Source organism: Eubalaena glacialis, chromosome 10 (assembly GCF_028564815.1).
Source record: "Eubalaena glacialis isolate mEubGla1 chromosome 10, mEubGla1.1.hap2.+ XY, whole genome shotgun sequence".
In the NCBI taxonomy this organism is placed as follows: domain Eukaryota; kingdom Metazoa; phylum Chordata; class Mammalia; order Artiodactyla; family Balaenidae; genus Eubalaena; species Eubalaena glacialis.
In genome coordinates this window covers 119739669-119756447 of record NC_083725.1, presented here as the reverse complement: position 1 = coordinate 119756447, position 16779 = coordinate 119739669, and the positions used below count along the sequence as shown (strand labels likewise).

The 16779-nt window shown below is 51.0% G+C and overlaps 1 protein-coding gene across 6 annotated transcripts in view; it reads left to right on the top strand.

Moving 5' to 3' along the window:
- SHANK2 (SH3 and multiple ankyrin repeat domains 2) overlaps positions 1–16779 on the top strand; it is a 570985-nt gene that overhangs the window by 158452 nt on the left and 395754 nt on the right. For all 6 annotated transcript variants that reach the window (XM_061202240.1, XM_061202242.1, XM_061202244.1 and 3 more), the window contains exon 10: positions 12282–12359. In XM_061202240.1, coding sequence (XP_061058223.1) covers positions 12282–12359 — 78 coding nt within the window. The remainder of the gene's footprint in view (positions 1–12281; positions 12360–16779) is intronic.

Below are 16779 nucleotides of genomic sequence, written 5' to 3'. Positions count from 1 at the left end.
TCCAGGAGAAGGTTGTCTTCCTGGTTTGGGTTTGCACGACCCCTCTCACCGTGTCCTTACATGTGGAGAGAGAGAAAGAGCACTGGTGTCTCTTCTTCTAAGGACACTAATCCTATCAGATCGGGGCTCCACCCTCATGACCTCATTTAACCTAATCACCTGAAGACCCATCTCCAGATACAGTCACATTGGGAGCTTACGGCTTCAACATAGGAATCTGGGGAGGCACACTCAGTGCAGAGCGGGGAGTGGTCCTCACCTGCTCCTTTGAGAGTGGTTATCCCTGTTGTAGAGAAGAAAACTGAATCACAGGAAGTGAGAGGAGGGTCCTGGGGCACAGCTGGTACAGTCAGAGATGGGCATCGAAACCCCCACGGCTGAGGGTGCAGACTCTGCGGTTATGGTGTCAAATGTACCCCACAGGGGGTCTCTACTGGGGGGGGCAGGGTGGAGCCATGAAATGGGGAAGGGTGTGGCTGACAGAGCCCTCAAGACAGTTATGGTGCCCCACCAGACCCCAACAGGACCACCATGAAACAGAGGCAAGCCTTACATCACTACATGTACAAACATGTCCCCAGTGGGCTTTTTCTTTTTAATTCCTTTTTAATTGTGGCTACATATGTAAAACATAACAAACATTTGACTGTCTTAACTATTTTTAAGCATGCAGTTCAGTGCATTGACTGCACTCGCATTATTGTATGACCATCCCCTCCATCCCTCTCCAGAACTTTCCATCGTCCCAAACTGACACTCTGTCCCCATTAAACACTCACTCCCCACACCCTCCCCAGCCCCTGGCCCCCACCAGCTACTTTCTGTCTCTGTGGATTTGACTCCTCTAGGGACCTCATGGGAGTGGAATCACACAGGATTTGTCCTTTTGTGTCTGGCTTATTTCACTGAGCATAATGTCCTCAAGGTTTATCCACGTTGTAGCCTGTGACAGGAGTTCCTTCCTTTTTAAGGCTGAGTAATCTTCCATTGTGTGGATGGACCACATTTTGTCCATTCATCCGTCAGGGGACATGGGTCGCCTCCACCTCTTGGCTGTCGTGAATAGTGATGCTGTGAACGTGCAAGTCTCTCTTCAGGATCCCGCTCTCACTACTTTTGGGGACACACCCACAAGTGAAGCCTCGATGAGAACAATTTGTACAAAGCCCACAGTCTTCTGTGTGAGATGGACTGAAAACCAAGGCGAGCTGGGAGTCAATGTGCTCGGGAAGCAGCGGGGGTGGGATGCGACTCCTGCCCCCAGGCATGCCTCCTAAATGACGGGGCACACACCCCGTGCAGTGTGACCACTGGGCTACCGCATGGGGAGTGAAGCTGAGAGCCTCTGGTCCTGCCGAGAGGCAGGGGGAGGCCAGAAGTTGGCAGGGGGCCACGTGGAGGGGTGTGAGAAGGGGCTGGCTCCCTGGAGATGGGTTGGGGCACTGCTTCAGGGGGTGGTGTCAGTTTCCTTGGTGGCTGAAGTCAAGATAGTTCCTGGACATCACTAGTAAGGGCTCCTCTGTCCTTTCTTCTTTTATTCTTCTCTTTCTCTGATTTCAAGGAACTTAAGGTCTGGAGGGGGGAGGTGTGGACACTCCACAGAGCTGAGCATAATAGGGGTGGGGGGTCCACCACCTAGAGGAACAGAGGAGAAATCATGGATTAGGGTGACTGCCGGGGGCCCCTAAGCTGTGTGCACTCTGCTTATCCTCTCTCTGCCATCCAATCCAAAGCAATGATTCCATCTTTTTGAGTGAAATCTTCAGCCTTTGCCTACACCCAAGTCCTTTCCCTGCTCACTCCATGGCTACTCCATCCCAGGCCCCTCCAGCCACTCTGTAATCCCACTTTGCTTCTAGCTATTGAACCCTCCTAGATTCTTTGCCCTAGAAAACTCCTATGCATCCTTCAAAACCCAACTGAGACATCCTGCCCTCAGTCAAGCCTTTCCTTGATGAGCCCCTGATAGAGTTAGTTGTACTTTTTACTCTGTAGCCCTTTGCAGTACAGCCAGGGTGAACTGCCCAGGATCAGGTCGTTATTAGGCTTTACCTGTCTTCCCCACGGGCATCCCCTCCCCACTTGGGCCCACCTTCTCAGGGGCGTAAACCACCATCTTTCAGGGTATCCCCTGCTCCTGGCACAGGAGAGCAGCTCAGCCAGATGTGGTTGGGGAAGAATTTCAGTTTGACTCCAGGGAGTATTCTGAGAGCTGCTGGCCAGCTCCTCAATGAAAGCATACTGATGGGATTTGCACGCAGCTGGGGCCCTAGGTGTTCCAAGGCATTTGGATGTTGGAATGGCTTTATGAGCATGGAGAGATCTTGCTCGGCTGCACTAGAAAAACACACATCGTGAGCCTTGGCTTTGGCTGGTAAAACATCTGTGCCAACGTGTGCTTCTTAATTATTGCCTTAGAGGGGAAAAACATTCCTTAATTGTCCCCAGTTGATTTTAAGCATGTTTTGTCATGAAAAAAAAACCAAAAAACAAAACCCAGAAAACCATGTTTTCTGTCTCTTGAAATAATGGTGGGCAAGATGGTCTTTGAACATGTTACCTTTCTATTAGAAAAGGTCAAGACGTGTCGGGAATCTGAATTCTGGGTTATTCATGGTGCTGGGTTTGACTGGCGTCACTCTGCATCCTCCAGATCTGTCCCCACCCTCGGCTGATGACTGCAGGGGGGCCCAGAGCTGCCCAGGGCTCTCAGGAAAACCCCTCCACTCCTGCCTTAGGTTAGAGGGTCCAGCAGACTTTTTCTGTAAAGAGTCACTTAGTAGATATTCTGGCTTTTCAGACCACGTGGACTTCTTCAGAGCTACTCAACTCTGCCACTGCAGTGTGAACTTAACCACAGATGATATGCAGATTAATGTGTGGCTGTGTGCCAATAAAACTTTATTTATAAACAGGCCAATAAAACTTTATTTATAAAACTTTATTTATAAAACAGGCTCCTTTCAAGCTCAGTCCAGGTTAGCCTGTGGGCCCCAGTTTGCCAGGCCCGGCCGGGCATAGAAGGCTGCATCTGTCCTCTCACCAGACGTAAGGTAAGGACAGACTCCCTGCTCCAGGGCTGAGTGCCTTCCTCCTAGCATGCCAGGGAGGCCCCGTCAGGGAGTGAGAGCTGTCCCCTCTCCAGTGTCCTGGGACCTTCGGGGCCAGCCTACTGCTGTCCAGCTCCACCCATCTGTCCCTCTGTGGCAGCATGGGTAGAAGTGCCTTTGGTGGCATCTCCTGTTTTGGACACCCTGCCTTGCATTATGTCCCAGGGGCCATCACAGAGGGTCACAGACTGGTGCTTGGTGGCCCCATAGCCCCTGGACAGCATGTCCAGTTGGGAGTCAGCAAGTGTTCTGGGATCCAGCCTCATTAATCCCTCGTGCCCCTCCCTAGGATGCTAGTGTGACCTTTAATCTTTTCCCTCAGCCCCGCCCCAGCCGTTGAGGCATCTCACTGATGTACTAAGAGAAGCCGGTCCATCTGGCCTCTCAGTGTGATTCAGAGATGCATAGCTCCGTACACACTAGCGTCCTTGTGATGACCTGTCCGAGAGAAATGGAGGGAGGGATGGAAGTCCCTGAGACTTTGTCTGGCGCACCCGGTAATGGTACCTAACCCGAAGCCCTGTCCTCCCCAAGTCACCGGCGTGCTGGCCTCCTCACTGTGTCCACTTTCTCTTTCTACATACATGGGATGTGTATGGCTGTGTGAGGCCAGGCTCAGGGCCAACAAGAGAAACCGCTCTGCAACTTCAAGCAGAAAGGGGTGCCGTACAGGGCAGTCTGGGGGGTAACGTTGAGAAATGGACTGTCCCAGGTGTGGGGACACAGTGCCTTAGGGTCAGGATGGGAGTCAGGGAAAGGCACTAAGAAGCAGCCTCAAGGTAGAGTTGCAATGCAGGGAGACATGGCAGTCTGGGTTTCATAAAATCCCTCCTCTGTAATATGGAGATAATTATACCTAACTTGCAGGGTTGCTAAGAGGCTTAAAATAGAAAGCAAACATATGGCATGCCTGGCACATGGCAGATTTTCAGTAAGAGTGGCTGTAATGGTGATGATTATGGTGTGATGATGATGGTGGTGGTGATGATGGTGATGATGATGATGGTGGTAATGGTGATGGTGATGATGGTGATGATGATGATGGTGGTGATGGTGGTGATGGTGATGGTGGTGGGGGTGGTGATGGTGGTGGTGGTGATGATGATGATGGCGATGATGATGGTGGTAATGGTGGTGGTGATGATGGTGATGATGATGATGGTGGTGATGGTGATGGCGATGATGATGGTGATGATGGTGATGATGGTGATGATGGTGGTGGTGGTGATGGTGGTGATGGTGATGATGATGATGGTGGTGGTGGTGATGATGGTGATGATGGTGGTGATGGTGGTGGTGGTGGTGATGATGGTGATGATGATGATGGTGGTGATGGTGGTGATGGTGATGGTGGTGGTGGTGATGATGATGGCGATGATGATGGTGATGATGGTGGTGGTGGTGATGATGGTGGTGATGGTGATGGTGGTGATGATGATGATAGTGTTAGTGGTGGTGATGATGATGGTGACTATTGTGATCATGATGGTGGTGGTGATGATGATGGTGATGATGGTGATGATGGTGATGATGATGATAGTATTAGTGGTGGTGACGATGATGGTGACTATTGTGATGATGATGGCGGTGATGGTGATGTTGACAGTGAAGGTGGTGATTAGGATGGTGATGGTGATACTGCCCATACTGCTGTTAATTTGACTTACAAAGCTTCTCATTAAATATGAAAGCATCAAGTTTATGGATTGATTGTGTGTTTTATCAATTTTAGGCAGACCTCATCTGTACAGTTCCAGTAAAACACACGGTGATCGGAATATTCTCTCTTCTTCTCTTATGAAATCAACTAATTAGGGCTTTGATTGTAAGCAACAAATTGCATCTAATCTACCAACTCCCTCGGTCTGTTGCTGGCTTTCCAGGAGGCCCAGAGGGAGGGACGCAGCCTGGTGTTTGTTTTTCCACCTTGGATAAGGGAGGAAAGGAAGGAGTATTAAATATCAAAGGTTACTAGGCCGGGCCAATTTGTCTGGAAGATAGAAAAATAAACCCTGCCTCTCTGGAGCAGGCCTCTTGATTCTAGTGAGAGCCAAAGTAAAGAGACAGGCTGTGTTCTGTTTGTGTCTCTGTGCCCTGTCCGAATCCCACAGAGCAGTCATCATAGTAGCTGATGGGGGCCTCCGTGGGGACCATCACAGGGGTAATCATCCCCTGGGCATTGAGAGTGTGTAGAAAGGCGTCCCCACGGTCCTTCCCCTTAGATCCCCCCAACGAGCCTTTGGTGGCTACTGTTGGTTGTCATTCCCTTGTACAGGCCAGGAGATGCAGGTTTGGTCCAAAGCAGCTCAGCTGGTAAATGCCAAAGCTGGGCTTCGAAACCCACCCTGTATTTCTCCTCCCCGAGGCTTTGGGGACACGTTCCTGTAACCCCTCGACTGGGGGGGAGGATGGAGCTCCACTGGTCACAAGTCAGGTGAAGGTGCGTGCCACAGCGTGTGTGCAGCGTGGTCTTTGGGGCACCACCCTTCAAAGGAGGGTTGGTCTGTGGAGCCAGGTTCCAACCTCGCTCTGGTGACATCAACTTCCCAGCTCTTTACGCTTTAAAATTTTACTGATCGCACGCATCTAGGCTTTTCTTGGGTTTATGCCTACTTGGACAGGCTCCTTTCAAGGGATCATTTAAACAGGAAATGAGTTCCTGACTTATCATTTGGAGTATTGAGTAGTTCACGTCTGTGACACTTATGCGAAGACGACCTCGGTGCAGTGGAAATGAGAGCTCCGGGGGCGGGGGGACTTGGAAATCCGGAGTTGAAGCCGGCCTATCCTGGGTAATTTGAGGCAAAACGCTCAGAGCGCCTGTCTTGGCCCTTCCTCCTCCATCTTTGGGCCGCGTGCGCATGCGCAGGCGCCGCCATCTCCTCCGCGTGTTGCCTCGGCTGCACGAGCGCGTCCGCATTCCCTTCTCAGCACGTCTGCACCGCAGGTCTCGTCCAGACCTTGCTGGACTCGCAGCCTCCACTTCCTGCCCCTGTTCTCTTACAGGACACTCCGGCCAGACTCCACCCCTTCTCGCTCGGGGCAGCGGGTGGCATCGCCGCGGTCACGCCTTGTCCCCACGCAGCTCAGCCGCTCCGGGGAATCTTCTCTTGGCGTCCGTGCCGCCCACTCCATTGCCCCAGTTCTCCCCATGGTGACCCCAGGCAGGCCTGTCTGTGTCCTTAGGTACCTTCCAGAAAACACCGCCGGGTGGGTCTCAGCGTGCCGACTCATCTCTCCCCTGGGCTCTGGCAGTGATGGCCACCCCCTGGCGACATCCCCGTGGAGACAGGGTGGGTGGCTCCAATAACGGCTCCTCCCCCTGTGTACAGAGTGGCCGACTCTCCGTGGCTCCAGCCTGAAGTCTGGGTGGCCTTCCTGGTCCTCACGACCCCTCTCCCAGGTCTGGTCAGCTCCCTTCTGTCCCCTCCCAGCCTGGCTCAGGCCACTGGCATCCTTGCCCTGGACCGCTGCATTCACTCCCCCTCCCCCACCCGTCTCCTGCCTCCCGGTCTTTATTCCCTCACTTTCTGCAGGACACTGGAGTGGCTTTGTGCCACGTGGATCAGTCTGCGTTCCCCGTGACCCAGAAGGCCCTTGTCGCTCCACCCCCAGCTCCTCTCCTGCCCCCTGGCCCCGGCTTCCTGCAGCCCCGGGGCCTTTGCACTTGCTGCTTCCTCTGCCAGGAACGCTTCCCCCCTTTGCCACATGGCTCTTTCCTCGAGGCTGAGGCTCAGCTTGGAGGCCACCGCCTCAGGGAGGCCTTCCCTGACCACCCGCCCTCACTTTCTCCGTCACATGACCGTCTTTTATGGTTTGTGTGGTGCTCTGTGTCCCCAGGGGCTGGGATGGTACATGGTGTGGCCAACACTCAGTACCGACTTGTTGCTTGCATGCATGAATACATTTTTGGGGCCTGCGTCTTCATGTATAAGATGAAAGCGATGGCACCTGGGCTCCTGCAGGGGGTGGTGACCCCAGGGGCTGCATGCCTTGACCAGGACAGGGCGACCCTCGAGATGCTTGGGGAAGAGAGGAGGGTGCATTTGTTAAGGGTCATTTCTCCGCAAGTCATGCCCAGAAGATAACTGGATATCCTTCCTGATGCCTTGGCCCTCAAAACACACAGATTGTATCTGTACTTGATGGACTTGTTTAAAAGGACGAAGACACACCTCCCACACAAGGGAACTCGGGCAGCTAGCGGCCGTGCAAGGGAAGAGCTAGGTTCCCATTAGCAACGCCTCTGGGTCACAACTTCTCCTTTTCCTCCCTTTCTGAAGCTGCAGTTTTTCACTTAACCCTTCCTGGCCTCTGCTGCCTTAGCTGTGAAATGGGCCTCCTACTAGCCCCTTGCAGGGATGCTGTGAGGGTGGAATCAAGGAGCAGGTAGATGTGTTTTCTGAACTGCAAAGCATCCGTGCGTGCACACAGACACACGCACACACACACCTGTACTTACATGCACACGTGTACACACGTGCACAGACATGTGCGCGCACACACCTTGCTCACGTGCGCGCACACACACACGTGCCTGTGTACACACACACACACACACACACACACACACACACACACAGTGTCATTGTTTAGAAGCCCCATGAACCACTTGCCCTTCAGTTTTGAAATCGCTTTCCAGGACGTGCTCTCCCTTTGAAGTCTGGTAAATATTAGAGTGACGGGGTGTGTGCCTTCAGGTTGGTTAATATTGACTCAGAGTTGTCCGTCCATGGGTGAGCAGAGGAGTCTTCTGGGATCCTGGCTGGATTCCTCCCGGGAGAGTGTGCCTGGCAGTGCCTGGCAAGGGTTTATTCTTAGCTTCATAGGAAACCAACCTCCATTCTGATGGGAATTTTCAGTGGAAGTCCTTGCTGAGCGTTGGGGAGCGTATACAAGGAGTTGCCGAGTCAGGCTCTGGTTCGGGGTCCTGATAGGCCAGGTAGCTCTGGGCATCTGAGGATGCTCAGCTGGCTGGTCCTCCCAGGCTGCCCTTGAGTTGGGCCAGGGCACACTTCGGCCCAGTGTGAATTCGTTTCAGGGTGAGACCCGCAGGCAGCCTTCAGGTCCCCTGAGCCCCTGCTGGGGTCTCCCCCGCTTGCTGCCTCAGGAATTGACTGTTTCTTCTCTCTCACCTGCACGCCCACACCCCAAATGTAACCTGCCAACGTTCCACCCATCTCCCGGCTCTGTGTGCCCTCCGTGCCAGGACTCTCTCAAACATCCTCGGCTTTTTTTCTCTCATTGCAAACGTTGCTTGCTGAGGCATGATAACACGGTCATTTTAATTAATTAAATTAATTTACTTCGGGTTGTAATTAACAAGATCCAGCCAGGTGTAATTCAAGGGGAGAAAGGGATGCTGGAGCGGGTTCTGGAAACCCAGCCAGGGGTAGGGAGGCTTGGGCAGGACTGGAAAACTCAGGGGTCTGTGTTTGAATAGAACTTGATTTACAGAACCAGCCGAGCGGGCGTTGAGACTGGAATAAAATGACAAGACCCAGGCGCGGTCTTCACCGGCCTTCAGTCCACTTGAAGTAACCCCTGGGACTCTTCTTTTAAACCCTGGGTTTCACTGTACCCCAGATATGAAAGGTGTGTTTGCCAAGCATAGTACATCTTTTTAAATTTTCTTAAATGCTTTTAGGTACTCAAAGCACTGCACGAATGCACGCTCATGGAAAAGGTGCAAACAGTGTAGACAGAGTCCCAGGTCTCCCTGCAGTTTCCACCCCTATATTGTGGTGCGGGTCCTGCCCACCATCTGAACCCGGGCACGAACTCACATACTCATGGCTGTTTCAGGACACAGTGGGGCTCCTGGTGAGTGTTTGCTCCCACTGTCTCTTTCTCTCCTAACCTCAATCTTCAAGTGTTCTTCACGCCACCCCACGGGGGCTGTCCTCGCTCCTGACAGCCCCATGTCCCTCTGCCCCTCCTTGGGGACCCACCCCGATGTGGTCCCCGGGCCCTCTCTTTGCCCACAGCGGTCCACGAAGGCAGCCTCCTCCAGGCCCATGCAGCAAGTGCCCCTAAGTCTGCAGTGACCCTCACAGCCACCCAAGGGTACAGCTGAGGCCCCAGGACCCCCGCAGCCCGACGCCAATCTTTCCCTGCAGAGCTCAGATCCGCCCCACCCCTGGCCGCGGGGTGTGCGAGCAGCTCCCGCCCTGTCCGAGGCCTCCCTGACCGCGGCTCAGAGAACAAGAGTCCCTCTGCCTCGGCTCCTGTTTGCTCCGTGCGCAAGTGGTTTCCTCATTAAAGCATCATCGTGCAGTGGAGGCCCCAGGGGGCCCCTCGCCCAGGTCACAGGGACCAGGGCCGCCCCAGCTGTGCTTTGCCTGACCCAGATGTGCTCTTGGCTGGACCTCGCGGTCAGAGAGTGATCTTCCTGCCAGCATTCTCAGCAGGCGTGCTCCCCCGTCTCTGTCTATCTCTGTGTCTCCCTTGGTCTCTGTCTCTGTGTCTCTCTTGATCTCTCTGTCTCTCTGTCTCTGTGTCTCCCTTGGTCTCTGTGTCTCTCTTGTTCTCTCTGTCTCTGTCTCTATCTCTGTGTCTCCCTTGGTCTCTGTGTCTCTCTTGTTCTCTCTGTCTCTGTCTCTATCTCTGTGTCTCCCTTGGTCTCTGTCTATCTCTGTGTCTCTCTTGGTCTCTGTCTCTCTCTTGGTCTCTCTCTGTGTCTCCCTTGGTCTCTGTGTCTCTCTTGGTCTCTCTGTCTCTGTCTATCTCTGTGTCTCCCTCAGTCTCTGTGGTCTCTTGGTCTCTGACTCTGTATCTTTCTTACTTTTCTAATACATGACACCTTTATTGAGATATGACTCACACACCATACAGTTTGCCCATCTAAAATACACCGTTCAGTGTTTTCAGTCTGTGTACACGGCTGGGTAACCATTCCCCACGGTCAGTAATAGAACATTTTCATCACCGCACACCACTCCCCGGCTCCCACCCTGGGCACCGCTCACCCACCTCTGTCTCTGGATTTTCAGCTTTCGTCTCAGGCCTGCCCTTTCTCCAAGTCCTCCTGTACGTGCTGTGCGCCCTGGCCTTGGCCCTACTCTTCCCGGGACAGCGGGTCCCCTCGGGCTGGGGTGGGGCTGCTGGCCTGGCCCCGTAAGCAGGCCCCTGGGGGGACCCTGGTCAGTGGCTTCATTTACTCATCACTCAGTTGCCGCGTGTCCGCCCCGGGTGACCACGCCCGTTGCCTCTGCTCTGGACTCGGTAGGTGGAGGTGGACCAGGGAGATGGGCCCAGGGCTGGGGTTTGACCACGACTTGCACTGGAGCCCCTGTGCAGAGGCCTGTGGAAGTCGGAGCGGCCCAGCTGCATGAGGCACCGGCACCCGTGGGCACCTGATCATCCAGACACTCTTCCCAAAATGTAATTTGCCCATCATAACAGCCCAGCTGCATCTATTAGGCAAAGTGTTCATATCGTCACTGCTTCTATAGCCATGTGCTTCCACTTGTCTTTTTTTTTGGCTGCACCATGAAACTTACGGGATCTCAGTTCCCCGACCAGGGATTGAACCCAGTCCACGACAGTGAAAGCCCGGAATCCTAACAACTAGGCCACCAGGGAACTCCCTTCCGTGTGTCTTTTTATCTGTGGGTATTTGTCCCTACCCTCCCCATCAGGAGTTTCAAAAGGGTTGGCCTCTCCGGGCGAATAGTAGATGCTCAATAAGTGGACAGGAATAGATTGATTTTCATTGTACAAATCCACAAGAAATGACTATTGGCTGCCTTTTAAAAACGTTAGAAAATGTAAGTACAGAAAATAATAATAACAAAAGATTTACTCCGTCATCCTTTCTCCTTCCTGAGAAAGTAAAGCCCCTTAACTGGTAACATATTTCCAGACATATTCTTTGCTTTCTATAATACTGGCTTTAAAATGTAAGTGAAATTAAGCTATATCATTGTTCTAAGACTCACGTTTTCTACTTAGACGTTCTTGGATATTTTTCTTGTCAGTTTATATAGGTCTGCCTTCTTGTTTTTGCTACCACTGCCTCGGCAAAGAATGTTCTATGGAGAACAGTATGGAGGTTCCTCAAAAATCTAAAAATAGAACTACCATATGATCCAGCAATCCCACTCCTGGGCATATATCCAGACAAAACTGTATTTTATTCAGAAAGATGCATGCACCCCAATGTTCATAGCAGCACTATTGACCATAGCCAAGACATGGAAGCAACCTAAGTGTCCACTGACAGAGGAATGGATAAAGAAGATGTGGTACATATATACAATGGACTCTTACTCAGCCATAAAAAGAATGAAATAATGCCATTTGCAACAACACGGATGGACCTAGAGATTATTATACTAAATGAAGTAAGTCAGACAGAGAAAGACAAATATCATATCACTTATATGTGGAATCTAAAATATGACACCAATGAACTTATTTACAAAACAGGAAGAGACTCACAGACATAGAAAACAAACTTATGGTTACCAAAGTGGGAAGAGGAGGGGAGGAAGGACAAATTAGGAGTTGGAGATTAACATATATAGACTACTATATATAAAATATAGATAGCAAGGACCTACTGTATAGCACAGGGAACTATATTAATATCTCGTATTAACTTATAATGGAAAAGAATCTGAAAAAGAATATACATATATATGTATAGCTGAATCACTTTGCTGTACTTCTCTGAAACATTGTAAATCAACTATACTTCAATAAAAAGTTGTTTGTTTTGGAAAAAAAAAAGAAAAGAATGTTCCAGAATGATTCCCACTTTCCTTTATTTTAGAACATTTTTGCCATCTCCAGGTTTTCTCTTCCTTTTTTTCCTTTTGTATTTTACTTTCAGCCTTTCTATTATTATGTATTTTATACGCACGTGCAAAGCTCTCTGTAGATGGTCTTAAAAAAGTGGAATCACTGGCCGTGGGATGTATGTACTTTAAATTTTTGTAGATTCTGCTGAGCTGCTGTCCAAAGTCTTTGCAGCAGTTGAGCTTCAGCTGACAGACTCCAGGGCCTGTCCACCCCTCCTCCTGGCCCCTCCGACGAACAAAAATGCCCTCCTGTTGACCTTGCGTTTTCATTTCTCTGAATTCTTGTGAGATCGCCCTGCGAACAGGCTTCATTAGAGGATGCCTGTGCCACCGCTTTACAAACAGATTTCTCCTTCCTTCTGTGCAGGACAGCTGTGCCCGCGTGCTGCTGTTTCGGGGAGGAAATAAGGAATTGAAGAACTACAACAGCCAGACCCCATTCCAGGTAAGCGGACTTCTCAAACCCCTGAGACGCCGTGTCGTCGCGTTCCCGCACATCCTCTGTGTGTGTTGACATGAGCTCAGCCCTTTCGTCGGGGACGGGGTCTGTGTGTGGAGCTGCAGCCCTATTTCAGTTTGCCAGTCCACACTGGCTTCCTTCCATTTAGACCAAACAGCATCGCTAAGGCAGCGATGCCTCCAGGTGGGCGATTCACGAAGGCAGCTTGGGAGAGGCCGCGGAGACGTGGATGCCATTCATTGCAGCAGCTGTGGGGCAGTCCTGGCTTCGTGCTGATCCTGGGAATGGGGAGATCTTGTTAAGAATCTCCCGGGAGGGAGCTGGCTTGCCGTCATCCGGTGCCCTCACCCGGCCTGCTATCCTCGGTGGAGGGTGAACGACCCGGTCCAGAGCGGCCGTGGGGTTACATGGTGGAGCGAAAAGCCAGGGTCCTGATTTTTTTAAATTGTGGTAAAATACATATTACACAAAATGTACCGTCGTAGTCATATCAATGTGTACCATTCAGTGACCTTCAGCACATTCATGATGTGGTAGCATCACTTCTGTGTAGTTAAGATCTTTTTCATCACCCCAAGGAAAACTGTACCCACCGGGAGTTACTCCCTGTTCCTCCCTCCCGTGGCCCCTAGGCAACCACTCATCCACTCTCTGTCCCTGTGGACGGGCCTCTTCTGGACATTTCATGGGGATGGAATCGTACAATAGGTGGTCTTTTGTGTCTGGCTTCTTTCACTCAGCATTGTGTTTTCAAGGTCCATCTGTGTTGTAGTGTGTATCGCTGCTTCATCCCTTTTTATGGCTAATATCCCATTTTATAAACATGGGGCTCATGGAATTTTGAGGCAGCTGGCCAGATGGTTTAGGGTGGAAAAACTTTTTTTTTTGGCTATAACTTTTTCAAAGTTACAGAAATGCTTTCTCATCCTAAATACAGCCCTCTCCACTCGAACTGAACATTGAGGTGACTGCGATTCTTTTTATTTGGAAATAATTTTTACATCTTATTGAGCTGAGAGAGGTCTTTCATTTAGACCTGGCTTCCACGGGCGACTTGACTAATCCTCTCCTTAGATATTACTAATACAGACGGGCTTGATGCCTTGAAAATGAACCAGTTCAATCCCCAGACTGGGCTGGATGTCTAACAATCACCATTAACCACTTTGCTCAGTTCATGAGAACTGACGGGCCTGGATTTTACTCTGAATCCATGGCTTGAAGATATATAATGGGAAATGGGTCATGGAGGTGAGTTCCTGCTGTGCTAATGGGACTATAAAGACTACGGTTTTGCCCCAAAAGCATGTCCTCTTTCCAGTGGTGACGATGAGGGAGCCGTGGGCTCTTCCCACTTCATGCTGGGACACATCTGCCCTTTTGGGCTCAGCAGTGGGTTGGTGGCCTTGGTTTAAATATTTTGTTGCCATTAAATAATATCTTTCTTTGGTCCTTTTTTTTTTTGAAGTCAGAACGGTGCTTAAATTGCTTAGAAAAGAGCAGCTAACGCCCTTCGATTCATGGTAAACGCGTAGATGATAGAACAGAGCCATTTCTCCCCTTCTGGGCAGAGGTTTGTAACCGCCACCTGGCGCTCCAGGGGAGTGAGTTGTGCACGGCGTCCAGGACAGAAGGTCACCGTCAGTGACCTCCCTGTGAATCCCCACTCCTGTCCCGTCACCACGGGCAGCGACCACCTAGGGCAGGGACACCCCTTCTTCCAGGAGGCCTGGCAGGAAGCTTCGTGCACCCTCCTGGCAGCAAATTCGCACCAGCTCAGACCCAAGGCCATCTGTCTCTATTTTGCTAACGATAATCAATTAAGTGCCCCAAATGGTTCAGGAAGACAATTATGCAAACACGCTTGAATAACAGGACTTTGTGCCCTGCAGACACTGTTCACGTAACGGGCGGAACCAAAGCCTGGGGTGCTTGCTCTGCACGCCCAGCACGGGCTCCGACGGCGTGTGTCGGGAGCTGGTCTCCCCACCTTCTTGTGTTTTCATGGCACAAAGAGACTTAATTCAGTCTTTGGAGCCTTGCCTGTAAAACGTCCCCAGCATTCACGGTCCTTCCCCTCCCAGTGATGAATCAACACCATTGATTTCGGGGGGAATGATGGCCTGCCCCATCATTTAACAGGGATCGAGTATGTCCACCTGGGTCCACCTGCTGTTGTGAACGTGGGCTTTTCTAAGAAACCTTGGAATATTTGACAGACTTCATCTGGCCAAGCTTTGCTTAATGATTTAATCCAAAGGCTGCAGCAGCAGCAGGACTCAGGGGCTTGAGAGAAATGCAGATTCTGAGGCATCCCCTCAGGCACCCAGAATCTGAAGCCTGGGGGCAGGGCTTCGGGTCCTGTGTTCTCACAAGCCCTCTAGAAACCCTGACATCCACTGAGGTTTGAGAATCAAGAGAGACAGAGGTGACTCTCTGAAGGAAGAGGAGGAGGAGTACTCACAACATTACTTGTGATGGTGGTGATGGTGGTGATGATGGTGATGGTGGTGATGGTGATGATGGTGGTGATGATTGTGATGGTGGTGACGGTGGTGATGGTGGTGATGGTGGTGATGGTGGTGATGGTGGTGATGGTGATGATGGTGGTGATGATTGTGATGGTGGTGACGGTGGTGGTGATTGTGATGGTGGTGATGGTGGTGATGATTGTGATGGTGGTGATGGTGGTGATGATTGTGATGGTGGTGATGGTGGTGATGATTATGATGGTGGTGATGGTGATGATTGTGATGGTGGTGATGGTGGTGATGGTGATGATTGTGATGGTGGTGATGGTGATGATTATGATGGTGATGATGGTGGTGATGGTGATGGTGATGATGGTGGTGATGGTGGTGATGATTGTGATGGTGGTGATGGTGGTGATGGTGATGATTGTGATGGTGGTGATGGTGATGATTATGATGGTGATGATGGTGGTGATGGTGATGGTGATGATGGTGGTGATGGTGGTGATGATTGTGATGGTGGTGATGGTGGTGATGGTGATGGTGATGGTGGTGATGGTGATGATGGTGGTGATGATTGTGATGGTGGTGACGGTGGTGGTGATTGTGATGGTGGTGATGGTGGTGATGATTGTGATGGTGGTGATGGTGATGATTGTGATGGTGGTGATGATGGTGATGGTGGTGATGGTGGTGATGGTGGTGATGATGGTGATGGTGGTGATGATGGTGATGGTGGTGATGATGGTGATGGTGGTGGTGGTGGTGATGGTGGTGATGGTGGTGGTGGTGGTGATGGTGGTGATGGTGGTGATGATGGTGATGGTGGTGGTGGTGGTGATGGTGGTGGTGGTGGTGGTGGTGGTGATGGTGGTGATGGTGGTGATGGTGGTGATGGTGGTGACTGAGTCAGCCCGGGCCGCCATAACAAAGTACCACAGGCTCGGGAGCTTAAACAACAGACATTTATTCCTCACAGTCTGGAGGCTGCAAGTCCAAGATCAACGTGCTGGCAGATCTGGTTTCTGGTGAGGGCTCTCTTCCTGCACCTACTCATTGGTATTTCTTCTGTGCAACATGTAGAAAGAGGGAGAGAGAGAGAAAGAGAGAGAGCTTTCTGGTGTTTCTTCCTCTTCTTGTAGGAACAATCTCCTCTGATTAGGGCCCCACCCTTATGACTTCATTTAAACTTAATTACGTTTCTAAAGGCCCTATCTACAAGTATCATCACAATGGGGGTTAGAGCCTCAACATGTGAATTCTGGGGGAGACAATTCAGTCCATAACATTGATGATGATGTTGGTGGTATTGATGGTGATTAGGGTATTGGCGATCATAGTGATGATGACGAATCTTCCCAGTTGCCCAGAATCTTTTTCTAAAAAATATTTATTTGTTTGTTTATTTGGCTGCACTGGGTCTTAGTTGCGGCATGTGGGATCTTTTAGTTGTGGCATGCATGTGAGATCTAGTTCCCTGACCAGGGACCGAACCCAGGCCTCCTGCATTGGGAGCGTGGAGTCTTAGCCACTGGCCCACCTGCGAAGTCCCCAGTTGCACAGAATCTTAAAGCTCACAAACGCTCTTCTGTATGTTCTCGTTTAATGTTCAACAACCCAACAAAGTAGGCATTTTTTTGCCCAATTTATAGGACACGTGGCATTAGAGGTGTAAGCCTAGGAGTCCTGAATCAGTTCGTGGCCCAGCCTGTGACCCCCAGGCCTTCTGACCACCGGTCCAGGGCTCTGTGGTCTGGGGTGAGGCAGGCGCATCCTTCTGGCCTGTGATTTATCTTGCATCCTGAGATGGAGTGCACAGCATCGGGGATTCCTTGCTTTTGGGATCGCTCAGTCCAAGGGTGCAAACGTGTCCTGGTTCTGAAGATAAAGAGAAATGGGATGGAAAAAATTCTGCAGAGGTGGAAGGTCTAAGT